Consider the following 19304-nt stretch of genomic DNA (forward strand, 5'->3'; position numbering starts at 1 on the left):
CCTGCAATGCAGAAATGAAGCATTTGGAGGACAATTTTATGATGCAAATCCTACAGTTCTGTTAAGAGGCTTTATCTATAAGCGAGAGATTCATTCAGAAAAGAAAGTGTTTTGATATGTGACACACTTGAGAAGGTCAAGAAGATGAGAAAACACAAAAACGTAAGAGACCTTGGACTACGGAGGGTTTTCAACAGCAGGTCAAACGGCAAGTCTTTGAGTTTTATATGAGAAGAGAGTTCGGTCACTAAGAACAGCTCCAGCCAGCTTTCACATGCTCTCTGGAGAAAAGTCTCTTTGAACTGGAAAAACACAGAAAGAGGTTTACAAACGTTTGAATGCTGAATACAGAGCTCCCCCTATTGATCATTTAAAGATAAAAAACTTTTTTATTATACATGTAGATCAGACATGCCTAAAGTAGGGCCAGTGGGCTACAGTTGGCCCATTGTAACATTTCATTTGGCCCGCATGCCATCTGAGAGGAGAAGGGAGTATGTATGATGGAGAGGGTTGGGGTGAATGCCTTTAATACAGAGAACTTTATTTCTAATTTGACGCAAGCTTTTTTGTTAGTTTTATTGCTGAGCAACAAAAAAGCAAACTGAAATTGAATGTTTCAATCAAATGCTGTTAACGAATCTGATTTTTAAAAAATGTAAATACTGTCACTCTACAGACAGAGGACCATGCAGAAGACATCGGCAAGCAAATCAAGGAAAAAACTAGTGTAATTCTGTTATAAATGAGATTGTTTTGTTTTTATTGTATTAAGTTCATTATTAAATGTTAAAAAAAACTGTATTAGTTAATATAAAGCAATGTATTCTAGTCATTTCTTAACAAAATTAAATAAATTAGGAATAAAATGGATTAATGAAGAACCGCCCAGTTTAAATCAATGGCTGCTTGCAGTCTGCAACATAATCCCACTTTCTCCACAGCTATGAAGAACAAGGCTTTTCTATTTTAATGGACCTGGGACCCTTTCTTTGATTATCTAGGAACCTGTAAATCTCTAAGACAAAAAGCTTGTCTGTTAGACTCAGCCTGAACAAAAGAAATGTAATATGCTTTTTTTGTAATCTAATTTTGTATTTTATGTCATTATTATTTATTATAATTGTTTTTATTTGTTTGTTTATTTAATTACAATCCAATTTTATTTACTATTATTATTTGTTATTATTATTATAATCATGTGGGCGGTCAGAATTCAAATTATGACAACACTTTACAATAAGGTTCATTAGTTAATGCATTTACTAACATGAACTAATCATGAACAAAACTTGTACAGCATTTATTATTCATAATTGAAAGTTTACTAATGCATTATTAACATCCAAATTCATGCTTGTTAATATTAGTTAATGTACCGTGAGTTAACATGAACTAACAATGAACAACTGTATTTTCATTAACTAAAGTTAACTAACATGAACAAATACTGTAGTAAATGAATTGTTCATTGTTTGTTCATGTTAGTAAATGCATTAATTAACATTAACTATTGAACATTATTGTAAAGTGTGACCCAAATTACATGTATGGTAGATATTATCTTTTTACTCAATGTAATTTTCTGACATGTTTTGCTCTAAAAATGTTCAATAAAATATATGTTTGAAAAAAATAAAAATAAAAATAAAAATAAACTAGGAAATTAACAAACTATCTTTACCTTCGACCTACTAGCCTCAAACTCAAACATCAAGTTTGGTTTTTGGCCCTTCATAAGAACAAGTTTGGGCACCATGATTTAGACATTAATAATAGCAATAATAATTACCTTGCAGGCTGCTTGATGAAAGCTGCACACATTTGAAGATGAGATATCTGCCATCATCTTTTTAAGACACCTGTCAATCATATAAGAATGTGATTTTTTGATATATCAAAGAAATAGTTTTTTTTCATACCCTCAAAAAAAAAAAGTTTGCTGTATGTTCAAATTATTTATTTAAAATGAGATGAAACAACACAATTCGTTGAATGAATAATTACTTCATGTCGTCCTAACACAAATTGATTGTGTGGAACCCAGCATTTTATAGTGTATAGTTCTGTTTATTTTATATGAAATTATTATTGCATTTTTTTATATCAAAGAAATTTGTTAACTGATTTAGATACCCCAAACTGTATTCGCACGTACTTATTTTTACTAATAAAAAATTCTAAGACTTTTCAAAGATTTTCATGTTAAATATTCATGACCTAATGTTTCACGGAATGTCTCTGTATACAATTTAAAGAAAAAAAAAATCACATTTACTATTGTAAAATACATGACAATCTACTGTATTTAGTTTATAATACTAAATACGTTGATTTAGATAATGCTTACACAACATTGTTAGATAAAATAATGTGAGAGCATGTGATTGGCTAAGGACTGAAAAAGTAGACAACCATCCTCACCCTTAAACATTATTTATACTCAAATTATAATAATAATAATAATAATAGAATAAATATAGAAATAATAATGAAAGAAAATTACTGAAAACAAATTATAGAACTAAACTACTTGTAGAATTGCAATTCATTAATTTGACAAGATGACAAAAAACATGACAAATAGTTCATAGCTTAAATAATAATTAAAATAATTAAAAGCCCATTTAAACCAACATTGTAAAAAATCCAGCTTAAAAAATGTTTAAATGACTTTTAAATAATTCTAAATTTTCTTCATTCAGTTAAAAAGCAACACTTTGTAGGTTTACCCAAAAAAATTCATCTCAGACCTCCTCACTTGAAAGAATAATGGTTGCAGTATTTCTAACCCTAACAACATCTACAACAGCAACAGCAACAACAACAACAAAAAGCAGTACCACCAATAATAACATCAATGTCATTATTATTAACAACAAAATACTACTGCAATAATGCTTACGCAATTTGAAATTATTATTCATTTGTAACTAATTATTTTTTGGAGGGGAATTTTTCTCACTCTTACATAGTTCACTCTACAAAAAGAAATGCTTAGTGCATGTGGACTGTTCATTTGTAGTTAACTGTTATGTGTATATATGGAAGTTTTTCCCTACAAAATAAAATGTAAATTTAAATAATTAAATTCAAATAATAAATCAAAAACTTTCAAAACAACTACCCATATGATTAATCAATTGCTCAAAACTCAAAAATCAAATAATAAATCGAAATGCATTCTCAATTGAGAAATCAAATGTATTTGATATTTAATTTCCATGAACAAGTCAGTAAAATCCTGTAATAATTAAATGACAAAAAATGCTCAAACTACAATTCTAAAAGTTTCTAGTCCCTGATTACACACACACATAGCTGGAAGCTCATGATGGACTGATTACTAGGAAGGCACATCATTCACACAGACTCTTTGCTGAGTCTTGTTTTTCCCAGTAAAGCATTTTCCCTGGATGTCCTGCCATGTTTTGATCCTTGTCTTGTTTACCGTTAATGTTGTTTTATCTCCCCTCTTGTTTCTAATTCTAATAAATGTTTTGTTAACATTTGTCTCTGTTTTATTATTATTATTATTTTCAATTGAACTATGTTTGTTTGTTCTGATAATGTATTATTTCTTAGTACCAATTACCAATTTTTTTTTTATTCAATCAATTTTAGACAGTTTAGGTCAGTGCAACTCATGTTTTCAAAAGTTGAGTACACACGAAAAAAATGAAAGGAAATAAGGATCATTTTTATTTTTATTTTTTCCTGCAGACACAAAAATGAAAAAGTTGGCACAACTTAAGTTTTGTTACAGAGTAGTTCACCTCTCCAGAAAACTAATAATCTTATGTTAACCCAACTAAATGTTTTTGTATCACTGACAAATAATTTTAGGTCAGCGCAGCTTTTCAAAACAAGAAAAAGCAAACGGAAATAAGGATTATGTTGTTGTTTTTTTTGTTGTACAGGCTTAAAATTGTTTACAGTGTAAGTAAAAACTGGAAGGTAGCAAATATCTTCTTAAAATACATGTTTCAAGCTTGCCAAAACAAAAGTCAATCTAAAACTAAACATCTAAGCATTTTGTGACTGTGCAAAAAATTTGATTCGCATAAATAATTACAAATTGACACACCCATGACCGATAGAGAAACTAACTGTGATCCAATGTAAGCTGTAGCTCAAACTCTGTTGGGTGGAACATGGTTGATCTTATTTGAAAAATATCTTTTAAGTAAACCCAGAAACTTACTGCACTGCCAAGAATCACATCCACCCAACATCCTGGATATGAATCAGTCTGTACTGGATAACCCAAACGTTGCTAGAGACCTGGGTGTGGACTTATGAAACTACTGGATCAGCGTTTATTACTTAATATGACACATTACATTAGCACAGGAATATGTTTTTGAGTTTCATCACTTGTAGGAGACTTTTTATGTGGCACTTAGTCAATCAATCAATCAAAAGTTGACATTAGATTACATTTTCACTTTGAAGATTTTTGTGTTTTTTAAGTCTGTATCTGTCAGCTCAGAAAAGTTGAAAGTAAACTTTTTTTTAAATAAATTGAGTGTATTTATGTGCCACAATTTATTTATCAATCAATCAATTATTAATCAGTCCATCGTTCTCAAGCCTCAGGCACCTAGACTGCAACTCTGCACAAGAAGTTTGGCCAGAGGACAACTGGTCATGCCTAACTTTTTTTTTTCAAGTTTTTTTCCTCACTTTCAATTGGTCAATTGGTGAAGTTTGTTCCTCACCACTGGCTTGCTAGGTTTGGGACTTGAAGAGTTGTGCATCGTTGGATTTTCTCTTCAGTGTTTTGGTTTTCAGCAGTGACAATTACATTACTAAAATGAACTTCAACTGTGAAAACTGGACTGCAGCAGTTTCAATTTACTTGAACTTCATTGGTGTTAAACTGCTTTGACAAAATGTACGCTGCAAAAGTGCAATAGAAATTAAGATCAATTTAATTTATTAATTTAGAAATAATCAGCTTCTTCTTCACATGTACCCGCCTCCGAAGAAACTAAGGACTCTGCCCCCTCTTTGTAAACAGTTAGCAAAGCAGCTTACCAAGGTGCCTTTTGTTTTTCTGCATTTTAATGCTGTGTTCACACTAAATGCGGCACGCACAAATAAATTGCGCTATTGGCATGTAAATAGACGCATTAACATTTTGAGACCCCGTTTACACTAATACGATTTAATTTTAAAACGGCGTTTTAGAATAAAAACAATCATATTTGCTAATATCAAAATCAGTTCCTTATTCACCCTATTCTCCCTTTTCTGCTGTTTATTATTCCTAGTCATTTCTCCCATAGGCAGCGAAAACGAGCGCACTTCCGCATTGAGGAAATAGGTCAATATGCCTATCATGTTTTAATTTTATTGTTGAGAAAGTGAAACAACGTAGCCAGGGTGATGTGAATGAGGTTAGAGAGTACACTGTTCTTTTTGAAGACTTACCCGACGTGTCCTCGGGAGTTTGTTTTCCATATCAAACTTGTGAAGTCTGAACTTACAAGGAAAGGATGCAAGACTGAACTGTGTCTAGGCTACTAAATATTGAAGTAAAAGCCCCAATCAGATAGACGAATGTCTGCAGCCCCGCCTCCGTTTTCAGATGTCTCCGCTTTCCCCCATCCACACTGAGACGGAACAGCAGCGTTTTAAGATGAAAACAGCCTCTTCAGCAACAGAAAAAATGCTCAGCTATGGAAAAACAAATCTAAAAGTCTGTTTTTTTGTTGTTGTTTTTTGTTTGTTTATTTATTTTTTTGATTAGTAGAAGTGCCAGCTATTGAAACAATTAGAATACTACTTTGACATTCTCAGTTTCTCTAGATTACGATTTAATAAAACGAAAATTTGTTTTATTCTGTAAACTACTGATGAAATTTATTTCAAATTTCTTCTAGCAATTGTTTTCTTTGTTTGTTTGTTCGAAGTGACAGTGCCTGTAGCAGGTTATGTTTTGGACACCACATACCAGATTGATCGAATCTGTCAGTGCACAAACAGATTACAAAATGGCCAAACTCACTTCTGGAAGAGGTTTGACATTCCCAGTAACGCAGCAGTGGAGAGTACAGCCTCTCCCCACTCATCGGGGCATTCCTCAGGGTCATACAGTATCCGCAGAGCAAAAGACAAAGCTGAAAAAAACCCAGCAGAGATTCTTACATAACTGTGATACTCCTTAACTGTCACCGAATGCCCCCTCATCAGTCAACATCACTGAGAGTACAGTAAGATCAGAAGCTCATGTGACAGCAAGTCAACAACAGATGATGACACCGCTTGTCATTTACAGCTACAGTATAATAAGCATGACATATTTTTAGCGCTTACCTTCTTTATTGATGGAGGCATCTTTGACAGGCAGCCGAAGAGTCAACGGGCCACTGAGATGCCAATTTCTGTATACCAGTCCTTTTCCATGTGCAGAACTACTGGCTCTGCTGGCTTTAACTGCACAAATTGGAAGGCGGAATTTAACTATTTTTAAAAACTGATAAATATTTATGAATTATGTCCCAATCAATCAATTGAATATGATTGCAGTGATGATAACGTAGTCTATTTATCATGTTCACTATAATGTGATCTTCCCTCTTGCATTATTTATTACATAATAATGGTTTACAAGTTATTATACTGCATATTTTATGACAATCTTAACGAACTTTTTGTTATCAGGGTTCTTACACCTTTTCCAAGTCCAATTTAAGCACTTTCCTTTTTCTGTGTGTGACAAGTACTTGAATATATATATATATATATATATATACATACAGGTATATATATATATATATATATATATATATATATATATATATATATATATATATATATATATATATATATATATATATATATATATATATATATATATTAGGTCCATGAATATTTGGACATCAACACAGTTCTAACATTTTTGGCTCTATACACCAACACAATGCATATGAAATGAAACAAACTAGAGGTGCTTAATTAATTAATGTGCTTAAACATGTGTTAGCTGCAGACTGTCAGCCTTAATTTGAGGATATTTACATCCAAATCAAGTGAACGCTGTAGGAATTACAACAGTTGCATGTGTGCCTCCCACTTGTTAATGGTCCAAAAGTAATTGGACCGAATAATAATCATAAATCAAACTTTTACTGTTTAATACTTGGCTGCAAATTCTTTGCAGTCAATTACAGCCTGGACAAGTCTGGAACACATAGACATCACCAGACACTGGGTTTCATTCCCTACTTGATTTTGGGGCATTTTCCCTTCCGTTTTGTCTTCAGCATGTGAAATGCAAGCTCAATCGGATTCAGGTCAGGTGATTGACTTAGCCACTGCATAACATTTCACTTATTTCCTTCCAAAAACTCTTTGGTTGCTTTTGCAGTATGCTTTGGGTCATTCTCCATCTGCACTGTGAAGCACCGTCCAATGAGTTCTGAAGAATTTGGCTTAATATGAGCAGAAAATATTTCCTGAAACACTTCAGAATTCATCCTGCTGCTTTTGTCAGCAGTCACATCCTCAATAAATACAAAAGAACCAGTTCTACTGGCAGCCATACATGCCCACACCATGTCGCTACTACCACCAAGCTTCACTGCTACGGATCATGAGCAGTTCCTTTCCTTCTCCATACTCTTTTCCTCCCATCACTCTGGTACAAGTTAATCTCGGTCTCATCTGTCCATATGATGTTGTTCCAGCACTGTGAAAGTTTTTTTTTGTAGAACTTTAATCTGGCCTTCCTGTTTTTGAGGCTCCCCAATGGTTTACATTTTGTGGTGAACTCTTTGTATTCACTCTGGTGAAGTCTTCTCTTGATTGTTTACTCTGACAAACATACACCTACCTCCTGGAGAATGTTCTTGATCTGGCCAACTGTTGTGAAAGTTGTTTTCTTCACCAGGGAAAGAATTCTTTGGTTATTCACCACAGTTGTTTCTGTGGTCTTCCGGGTCTTTGGTGTTGCTGAGCTCACTGGTGTGTTTTTTCTTTTTAAGAATGTTCCAAACAGCTGTTTTGGCTACGCCTAATGTTTTTGCTATCTCTCTGATGAGTTTGTTTTGTTTTTCAGCCTAATGATGGCTTTCTTTGTATCTCATCTTGAGAGTTGACAGTAACAGATTCCAAGTGCAAATAGCACACTTGAAATAAACTCTGGACTGTTTAATTGCTCATTGTAATTGGGATAATGAGGGAATAACACACAAATGGCCATTGAACAGCTTGGAAGCCAATTTTCCAATAAAATTTGGACCCGTAACAAGTGGGAGGCACATATGCAAACTGTTGTAATTTCTACAGAGTTCACCTGATTTGGATGTAAATACCCTCAAATTAAAGCTGAAAGCTGACAGTCTGCAGTTGAGGCACATCTTGTTCTTTCATTTCAAATCCATTGTGTTGGTGTAGAGAGCCAAAAATGTTCCAAAAAAGAATTGTGTCGATGTACAAATATTTATGGACCTACATATATATATATATATATATATATATATATATATATATATATATATATATATATATATATATATATATATATATATATATATATATATATATATATATATATGTTGCAGATAAAAAAGACAGACAAATTATACAGGCACTAGTGGTGTCATGGATTGGTCAGGCTCTCACGACCCCCACTCACGAAGATCACCATCACCTGACTTCTAATGAGCACACAGCTGCATCACATTCACGAGCACCAGATAAAAGCACAGCACTCCAGTCGCTCATTGTCCGGGCTCGTCTCGACGAAAGCGGACAACTGAGCGACCACTCAGCGTAGTCATCCTCAGCTAAAACAAACGATTTACTTACCTGTTCTCTTTGTATTCCTCCTAGTCTTCCTGGTCCTCCCGAATCGTCCTGTCTTCCAGTCCTTCCAAGTCTGTGTCATCCTCTGTCAGCTGTATCTGGTGTGTGCTGTCCATCCTCGTGTATTCCTGTTACCCAGCCACGGAGGAAAAGACCCCAACATCATTCCTGATCCTCCTGGCTATCCTTCATGTGCTCCTTGTTGTCATTTAATAAACACCCTAACGTTTCCTTACCTCTGTCTCCTGTCCGCTTCATAACAGAAGCCCGGACCTATAACGACGACAACATGAGCACCCCCGATCACCTTCAAGAGCTGGTGGACCAGTTGAAGCGGATTCTACAGCCACCAGCTCCACTTTCCAACGCACCACCAGCACCGAGCACTTCCGCCTCCACAGTTTCTTCTTCGGCCCTTCCTTCCAGTCCCATGGCCCGACCAGCGCCCTACTCAGGCGGAGCGGGGGAGTGCAATGGTTTTCTGTTACAATGTTCCCTCATATTCGAAATGCAACCTTCTCTATATCCCACAGATAAGTCGAAGATCGCCTACATCGTATCTCTACTCTCTGGACCTGCACTTAAATGGGCTGAGACGATCTGGAACCAAGCCGGGCCGGTCATGAATTCCATCACTACCTTCACGGAGTATTTCAAAGAGGTGTTTGGACGTTCTGATGGGGAAGTAGCCGCTGGAGAGCAGCTGTATCATCTAAAGCAAGGTACTCTATCTACACAGGAATATGCTCTCCGGTTTCGCACTCTAGCAGCTGCAAGTGGATGGAATGAGAGATCGTTGTTGACCACGTACCGGCTCGGCTTGGAACCCACTCTCCGAATCCAACTGGCCACATTAGATGATACAATGGGTCTGGAGAGATTCATCCAACATTCTCTCCGATGTTCCGATCGTCTCCGTTCCTATCAACAGGACACCATCACCCCCTCGTCTGCACTCCTCCAATCGCCTGAGTCAACAGCCTCTCCAGAACCAGAACCCATGATAATAGAGTCTGGAAGACTGACATCAGCGGAACGACAGAGGAGGCTGACCCGGGGTCTGTGTCTATACTGCGGTGTCAGTGGACACACCCGTATGGAGTGTCCCCTTCGTCCCATTCGGACTTCAGTGAGTGTATTCAGTACGAATATTGAACAATGTAAACCACTTACTACCACCGTACAAATAACTACTGCCTCTATTTCTCTCCTTGTCACAGCCCTCATCGACTCCGGGTCAGCAGGGAACTTCATCTCCCAATCCCTCTGTCGTCAACTCCACCTCCGTACTGAGGCGTCCTCGCATATATACCAGATACAACCGATAACCCAGTGCACTCGATCTTCGACCCGTATCCATCGACAATGCGAAGACATCCTTCTTCAAGTGGGGTTGTTACATCAAGAGAGGATTCAATTTCTGGTTCTGGAGGGTGCAAATATGGACATCATTCTAGGGCGCCCGTGGCTGGTGAAGCACGATCCCATCATCTCTTGGGGCACAGGAGAGATAAAGAAATGGGGATCTGGATGTACACCTGCCTGTTTTCCAAATCTCCCTCTTCAAGGTCGGAACCCCATTTCTTTGTTTGCAACATCGGTCGAGAGCCCTCCTGAGAAGCAGTCTATCCACATTCCTAAGGAGTACAGCTCCTTTCATGATGTCTTCTGCCCCAAGAGAGCTTCCCAGCTACCGCCGCATCGGCCATGGGACTGCGCGATCGACCTAGTTCCAGATGCCCAGTTGCCAAGAGGTAGGATCTACCCGCTCTCGCTTCCAGAGAATCAGGCAATGGAAGATTACATAAGGGAGGCTCTGAGTCAGGGGTACATACGTCACTCAAAATCACCAGCCGCCTCAAGCTTCTTCTTTGTGGCCAAGAAGGACGGAGGGCTGCGTCCATGCATCGACTACAGGGTCCTAAATAACGGTACAGTAAAATACCGATATCCCCTTCCTCTGGTACCAGCCGCTTTGGAACAGCTCCGAGAAGCTAAAGTCTTCACTAAATTGGACCTCCGCAGCGCGTATAATCTGATAAGAATACGTGAGGGGGACCAATGGAAGACAGCATTCGTGACCCCTACTGGCCACTATGAATATGAGGTCATGCCTTACGGTCTGGTCAACGCCCCCTCCGTATTCCAAAACTTCATTCATGAAGTCCTCCGGGAGTTTCTTCACCACTGTGTAATAGTGTACATAGATGACATCCTCATTTACTCCCGGAGTGAGGCCGAACATCGCCAACACGTTGCGGAGGTCCTACACACATTGAGAGAACATCACCTCTACCTCAAAGCGGAGAAATGCTCATTCCACCAGAAGTCGATTCATTTCTTGGGATACATCATTGACCAAACCGGTATACGTATGGATGGGAAGAAAATTGAGGCTGTTCTATCCTGGTCAGAACCCACTTCCATTAAGGAGCTCCAGAGGTTTCTTGGGTTTGCTAACTTTATAGACGGTTTATCAAGGACTACAGCAGGATTACATCACCTCTCACTAATCTCCTCAAGGGTAAACCCAAAGGACTGGAGTGGACCAAAGAAGCAGCCGCAGCCTTCCGCCTTCTTAAGAAGGAGTTCACAAGGGCCCCACTCCTGACTCATCCTGACCCAAATCTTCCTTTCGTGGTGGAAGTGGACGCATCCACCACCGGCGTCGGGGCAGTATTATCTCAACATCATGATACACCGCCCCGACTGCATCCCTGTGCCTATTTCTCTCGGAAGTTGAGCCCGGCGGAGCAGAATTACAGCATAGGAGACAGGGAGCTTCTAGCAATCAAGCTAGCCTTGGAGGAGTGGCGTCACTGGTTGGAGGGAGCCAAACATCCGTTCCAGGTGATCACAGATCACAAAAACCTCCAATACATCAAAGAGGCCAAGAGACTATGTCCACGTCAAGCCAGATGGTCACTTTTCTTCTCACGTTTTGATTTCTCCATTTCCTATCGTCCAGGACCCAAGAATCTAAGAGCAGACGCTCTCTCTCGTTTACACGAGCATCACGATCATGAAGAACTCCCAACGAAGATTCTTCCCGAACACATCTCCATTTGTCCGATCACCTGGAACGCTCCTCCAGTCGTTGCCACTCCGGAAGCCCCTGCTCCGCCGGGATGCCCTCCTCATCGGCAGTTCATACCACCTGAACACCGGGTAGATCTGATCCACTCCTTACATACCTCGCTAGGCACTGGACATCCAGGGATCAACAATACTCTCTCGCTAGTATCCCAACGATTCTGGTGGCCAAACATGGCAAGGGATGTGAGGCAATATGTTCAGGGCTGTAAGGACTGTGCCCAATCCAAGAGCCCACGTCATCTACCCGCTGGAAAGCTCCATCCCTTGCCGATTCCGAACCGTCCCTGGTCACACCTAGGAGTGGACTTTATCACTGACCTCCCTTCGTCAGAAGGTAATACCTGTATTCTAGTCATAGTAGATAGATTCTCAAAGTTTGTCAAACTAATCCCTCTGAAAGGTCTTCCCACAGCCTTTGAAACTGCCGACAATATCTTTAATCAAGTCTTCAGGTCATTTGGTATTCCAGAAGATATTGTGTCGGACAGAGGTCCACAGTTCATCTCACGTCTATGGAAAGCCTTCTTCAAGCTCCTAGGTGTGGCCGTCAGCCTCTCTTCTGGATATCATCCCCAAACCAACGGGCAGACAGAGAGGAAGATTCAGGAGGTGGGACGGTTCCTGAGGACCTTCTGCAGTGGTCACCAGAACTCCTGGAGCCAGTATTTGGGCTGGGCAGAATATGCCCAAAATTCACTGCGGCAACCCTCCACCGGACTCACGCCATTCCAGTGCGTCCTGGGCTTCCAACCACCGCTCTTTCCCTGGGATGGCGAACCATCTGATGTCCCCGCAGTGGATCACTGGTTCCGGGAGAGCGAGAGAGTCTGGGACGAGGCTCATCAACATCTGCAGAGGGCAGTCCGTCGAAGCAAGGTAACCGCCGATAGGAGAAGGTCTGAAGAACCCAGATACACACCCGGACAAAAGGTGTGGCTATCCACCCGGGACATACGCATGCGACTGCCCTCTCGCAAGTTAAGTCCCCGATTTGTTGGTCCCTTCACCATCGTGGAACAGGTTAACCCCGTCACCTACAAACTACAATTACCCTCTCACTACCGTATTCACCCTACATTCCACGTATCACTCCTGAAACCCTATCACGATCCTGTTCTTCCCTCCACAGAGCCTGACCACGAAGAGGAACCCCCTCCTCCACTGCTCCTAGAAGAAGGAGCCGTCTACGCAGTGAAGGAGATCTTGCGTTCCCGACGTCGTGGTGGCCAGTTGGAGTACCTGGTGGACTGGGAAGGGTACGGCCCCGAAGAAAGGACATGGGTTCCCAGAGCTGATATTCTCGATCCTAGTCTCATGGTGGAGTTTCATGAGAGCCACCCTGAGTTCCCAGCGCCTAGAGGCAGAGGGAGACCACCACGGCGTCGGAGGTGTCGGCCCTCAGGAGCGGGCCCTGGGGAGGGGGGTACTGTCATGGATTGGTCAGGCTCTCACGACCCCCACTCACGAAGATCACCATCACCTGACTTCTAATGAGCACACAGCTGCATCACATTCACGAGCACCAGATAAAAGCACAGCACTCCAGTCGCTCATTGTCCGGGCTCGTCTCGACGAAAGCGGACAACTGAGCGACCACTCAGCGTAGTCATCCTCAGCTAAAACAAACGATTTACTTACCTGTTCTCTTTGTATTCCTCCTAGTCTTCCTGGTCCTCCCGAATCGTCCTGTCTTCCAGTCCTTCCAAGTCTGTGTCATCCTCTGTCAGCTGTATCTGGTGTGTGCTGTCCATCCTCGTGTATTCCTGTTACCCAGCCACGGAGGAAAAGACCCCAACATCATTCCTGATCCTCCTGGCTATCCTTCATGTGCTCCTTGTTGTCATTTAATAAACACCCTAACGTTTCCTTACCTCTGTCTCCTGTCCGCTTCATAACAAGTGGAGACTCCAGAGTTTAAATTTTATGCCAAAAACAAAGATATTTATTTTATTTAAGCAGTTAATTATTATTTGTTACACAATTACGTTTTCAAGCAGTTTCAAAATCTTTATACAAAACATAATCACTTCTTAAACCTTGAAAGCACTAGATTCAAATTCAAGCATATTCAAGGATTTCCAGCAGTGGTACTAACCCTGTACTATAAACAATTACCATGAGCTCTTTCTATAATGACTTCTGGGTGGTGTGCAAATTTGTACCAAATTTTAAATGAAAGTAGTCAAACAAATGACGAAAGTCAATGTTTCTTTGATTCATGAGCTATATATATTATAGCTCATGAATCAAAGAAACATTGACTTTTGTCATTTATTTGTAATAAAATTTTACATCAGCTACCTGTGACTATTAACTTCCACGAAAGGAAAAACAAATACTATGTCAATGTTATAAATGGTTACAGGTTTCCAGCTTTCTTCAAAATATATTCTTTTGTGTTCAACAGAGGGAAAAAAGAAAAACCGGTTTGGAACAAGTAAAGGTTGAGTAAATGATGGAAATTTTATTTTTGGAGAAAACTACCCTTTAAAAAGAAAAAAAAAACCAAAAAAGTAATTTGTTCGTTTTAAAGGGAGATGCTAACAATCTCATCCTATTCAGTGATTTATGTTTAGCAAATAGTGCCCCAGCAGACCCAGAGATTGGCTGAATATATTAAACTGTGGTAAAACCCAACTGTTTAACTCTAAAGGGACTTGTAAAAATGTAAATACTGTACAAAAAAATCAAGACAGCTATATCAAGTACTGTATGTTGTTAACAGTATGTAGCTTATTTAATTATTTTAATATTAAAACTTCCTTTAAACATCATTATGTTTGATTGTCACATTTGTGCATGCTTGTTTTAAACCAAGCTAATAGGAGTCTGTCTTCTGCTGTTACTATTGTATACAAGTAGTTTCCTTTTTAAATTGCATATTGTTACGTGTGTAAGAAAGAATTTAAAATAATACACTTAAAAATGTTTGACTAATATGGTAGGGTTGTATACCAAACTAGCAGTATTCCACTGTATTTCATAGACAGGCAAAGCCATTTAAGTTCTGAATGAGCCAAATATGCTCAACATACCTGTTTACCGTAGTACAAATCATTTTCTATATTCAATTAGTTTTTCCATATATTAAATAAATAAAACGACCACTTTATGAATTCAAAATGGCATATATATGAACATAAAAATGTGCAGGCTATTTTACATATTTCACTATCATAATATAAGTCATAATAGGAAAAATAAATAATAAGATACAACACGTAATGATATGCAGTTGAAATGTACATTCATTGAGTGGTTATGTTACTGTGTTTAATCCTGTGCATGAATGTATGCTTTAGTTAATGCCACATGCACTGTAATGTGTTTTATTTTCATAGTTAATTTTGAAATAAACATAGCGAAATGTTCGTTAAGAGCTGCATTTTCGCTGGAGGAAACAGCTGTGATGATGAGGGGAGTGCCGAGAAAACCCGACTGCTCCTCCATGACCCATTGGGGTACAAGTGATACAAGTGTTTCTGTATATGCAGATATTATAACAATCTTTCGATAAATACACACCTTGTGCTCTCGCTCTGCACAGCTGTGATTTGCTGATTAAATATAAAACTAGCCGAAAACGGAGCAGCGGAAGTCTGCCAGCGATTTCATATCAAAATTAAAGGGGACTGAGGCGATACAGGAAGTACAGGAGTGATATGGTGGCGTGAGGAAGTATGTGTTAAAACACGTGCAGCAGAATTTTGAATGTACTGTAAACGTCTCAGAGAGCTTGCTGGCAGGCCTCCGAAGAGTGAGTAACAGAAGTCAAGACGTGATGTGATAAAGGCATGGATAAGCCTTTCCACATCAGGCCAGGATAAAAAAGGCCTAATCCGCGCAATGTTATGTAGGTGAAAGAAGGCTATTTTAGTCAAGTGTTTGTCTTTTGTTCGTTTTTTTGCTATTATATATGTGGAGTTCAGCAACTTAAAGCATTATAACACACTAAACAGCTCAATAGATTGCAAATATATTGCAGATATCATCAGGTTCCTGTACTGTATCTTATTTTGTAAAAAGTTTGTTTCACAGAAAAAAAGGAAATAAAATATAAGTAATTTGTTTTTCTATTTTTAGTGTAGGCTCATTGGATACATCTGAAAAAAAAACACTGGTCTTAGGAAAGAAAAATGTTTTGTTGGACACAAGGCTTAGCTGTGAGTGTTCAGGAAGCATGCTGTTGCTATGGTTACATCTTCAGACTAACACGATGATTCCTGAAATTGCACGCTATTAAGCCGCTTGGTGTGTAATACTGCTTTAAGTTGCTGAACTCTATATACAGTGCATCCGGAAAGTATTCAAAGCGCTTCACTTTTTCCACATTTTTTATTTTACAGCCTTATTCCAAAATTGATTAAATTAATTTATTTCCTTAAAATTCTACTCACAATACCCCATAATGACAATATGAAACAATATTTTTTGAAATTGTTGCAAATTTATTAAAAATAAAAACCCTGAAAATCACATGTACATAAGTATTCATACCCTTTGCTCAATACTTTGTTGATGCACCCTTGGCAGCAATTACAGCCTCAAGTCTTTGTGAACATGATGCCACAAGCTTGGCACACCTGTCTTTGGGAATTTTCGTCTTTGCAGTACCTCTCAAGCTCTATAAGGTTGGATGGGAAGTGATGATGTAAAGCCATTTTCAGATCTCTCCAAAGATGTTCAATAGGATTAGGGTCTGGGTTCTGGCTGGGCCACTCAAGGACATTCACCGAGTTGTTGTGAAGCCACTCCATTGATATTTTGGCGGTGTGCTTTGGGTCGTTGTCCTGTTGGAAGATGAACTGTCGCCCCAGTCCGAGGTCAAGAGCACTCTGAAGCAGGTTTTCACTCAGGATGTCTCTGTACATTGCTGCATTCATCTTTCCCTCTATCCTGACTAGTCTTCCCGTTCCTGCTGCTGAAAAAACATCCCCACAGCATGATGCTGCCACCACCATGCTTCACTGTAGGGATGGTATTAGCCTGGTGATGAGTGGTGCTTGGTTTTCTCCAAACGTAACGCCTGGCATTCACTCCAAAGAGTTCAATTTGAGTCTCATCAGTCTCAACAGACCAGAGAATTTAATTTCTTATGGTCTAAGTGTCACGTGTAAATAAGGGTACAGAGAAGGATCCAATATGCAAGTGAAAGTTTATTTGACACTGTCAAATTAAGCCAACAGGGCTACAAATGGAGGGCGAGGACACTGGGATACTGGGGCAGGAACAGATAGGCGAAACGAAGTCCAGCAGTCACTCCTCCTAGTCCTGAGCACACACAGACTCACATAAGCAAACACAACGAACTGACAAGGAAACATATAAACGTAGCCCAGATATAGGCACAATAATGAACCTCAGCTGGTGATCAAATCAAACAGCTGAGTGCCGTCATAACACGTGACCAAACAAATACACGTGGACAACCAAACAACACAAACCCACGTGACAAAACAGATACTCCGGAAAGCGCACAAACCTGCAACCGTGACACTAAGAGTCATTCAGATGCCTTTTGGCAAATTCCAGATGGAGAGTGGCTTCTGTCTGGCCACTCTAACATACAGGCCTGATTGGTGGATATCTGCATAGATGGTCGTCCTTCTGTAAGGTTCTCCTCTCTCCATAGAAAAACGGTGGAGCTCAGACAGAGTGACCATCGGGTTATTGATCACCTCCCTAACTAAGGTCCTTCTCCCCGATCACTTAGCTTAGATGACCGGCCAGCTCTAGGAAGAGTCCTGGTGGTTCCAAACATCTTCCACTTACGGATGATGGAGGCCACTATGCTCATTGAAACTTTCAGAGCAGGAGAAATTTTTCTGTAACCTTCCCCAGCCTTGTGCCTCAAGACAAACCTGTCTCTAAGGTCGACAGACAATTCCTTTGTCTTCATGCTTGATTTGTGCTTTGACATGCACTGTCAACCCTGGGACCTTATATAGACAGGTGTATGCCTTTTCAAATCATGTCCAATCAACTGAATTTACCAATTAAGCTGCTGAAACGAATAATGCTCAAGAATAATCAGTGGAAACAGAATGTACCGGAGCTCAATTTAGAGCTTCACGGAAAAGGCCTTACATGTGATTTTTCAAGTTTTTTTATTTTTAAGAAATTTGCAACAATTTAAAAAAATATTTTTTCACATTGTCATTATGGGGTATTGTGTGTAGAATCTTGAGGAAATAAATGAATTTAAACCATTTTGGAATAAGGCTATAACATAAAAAAATGTGGAAAAAGTGAAGTGCTATCGATACTTTCCGGATGCACTGTATATTGTCGTAAAAAAACAAACAAAAAGCAATATTAAACAAAACAATAAACAAGGAAAAGCGAAACACAACAAAACAAATACTAAAAAGAGAACAAAAACAAAAAGCAATGAAAACTAACCAAAAAAGACAAATAAACTAACAAAAACTGAATGAAAAGCGAAACAAAAAGCAAAAACTAAAGCAAAATTAAACAAAACAATAAACAAAGCAAAACAAATGCTAAAACGAGAACAAAAACAAAAATAAGGCAATGCAGAAAGCAAAAAAAAAAAAAAAAAAATGAATGAATGCATAAATTAATTAATAAATAAATAAATTAATTAATTAATTAAAAAACACAAAAATAAATAAATAAAATAAATAAATGAAACCAAACAAATGAATGAATGAATAAAAACAAAAAAGCAGCAAATCATTATTTTCAAATTCACTGATCCAGGTGTTACAGCATATGAGCAGACAGATTACCTGCTCTCTCCTGTAGCTGAACATCCCTCTGTCTCTTGCTGCTGGTATACAACTCAAATAATGTGTCTGAACTACTCAAGAAAGCGAAGTGCAGCTCCCATCTGACCCCCAGACATTCCAGTACTGCATCTATGAACATGCAAGAACAGGACAGAAGTTATATATCATTTAGTTGAAATTTGAATAGAATACTGGCAATGAGGAATAAAAAAACTGATGAAACTTAAGTATTATAATACACACATACATATATATATATATATATATATATATATATATATATATATATATATATATATATACATATATATATATATATACATATATATATATATATATATATATATATATATATACATATACATATACATATATATATATATATATATATATATATATATATATATATATATATATATATATATATACATATATATATACATATATATATACATATATATATACATATATATATATATATACATATACATATATATATATATATATATATATATATATATATATATATATATATATATATATACATATATATATACATATATATATACATATATATATATATATATACATATATATATACATATATATATATATATATATATATATATATATATATATATA

General features: G+C 38.1%; 1 protein-coding gene across 1 annotated transcript in view; it reads right to left on the reverse strand.

Annotated features, from left to right (window-relative positions):
* Positions 1 to 19304, reverse strand: part of btbd16 (BTB (POZ) domain containing 16) — a 67721-nt gene that overhangs the window by 21989 nt on the left and 26428 nt on the right. Inside the window, exons 6-10 of the mRNA XM_056470189.1 lie at positions 18663 to 18791; positions 6322 to 6441; positions 6014 to 6125; positions 1793 to 1862; positions 172 to 302 (exon numbers count right to left, since the gene is read on the reverse strand). Coding sequence (XP_056326164.1) covers positions 172 to 302; positions 1793 to 1862; positions 6014 to 6125; positions 6322 to 6441; positions 18663 to 18791 — 562 coding nt within the window. The remainder of the gene's footprint in view (positions 1 to 171; positions 303 to 1792; positions 1863 to 6013; positions 6126 to 6321; positions 6442 to 18662; positions 18792 to 19304) is intronic.

This window comes from Danio aesculapii, chromosome 12, assembly GCF_903798145.1.
Source record: "Danio aesculapii chromosome 12, fDanAes4.1, whole genome shotgun sequence".
Classification (NCBI taxonomy): domain Eukaryota; kingdom Metazoa; phylum Chordata; class Actinopteri; order Cypriniformes; family Danionidae; genus Danio; species Danio aesculapii.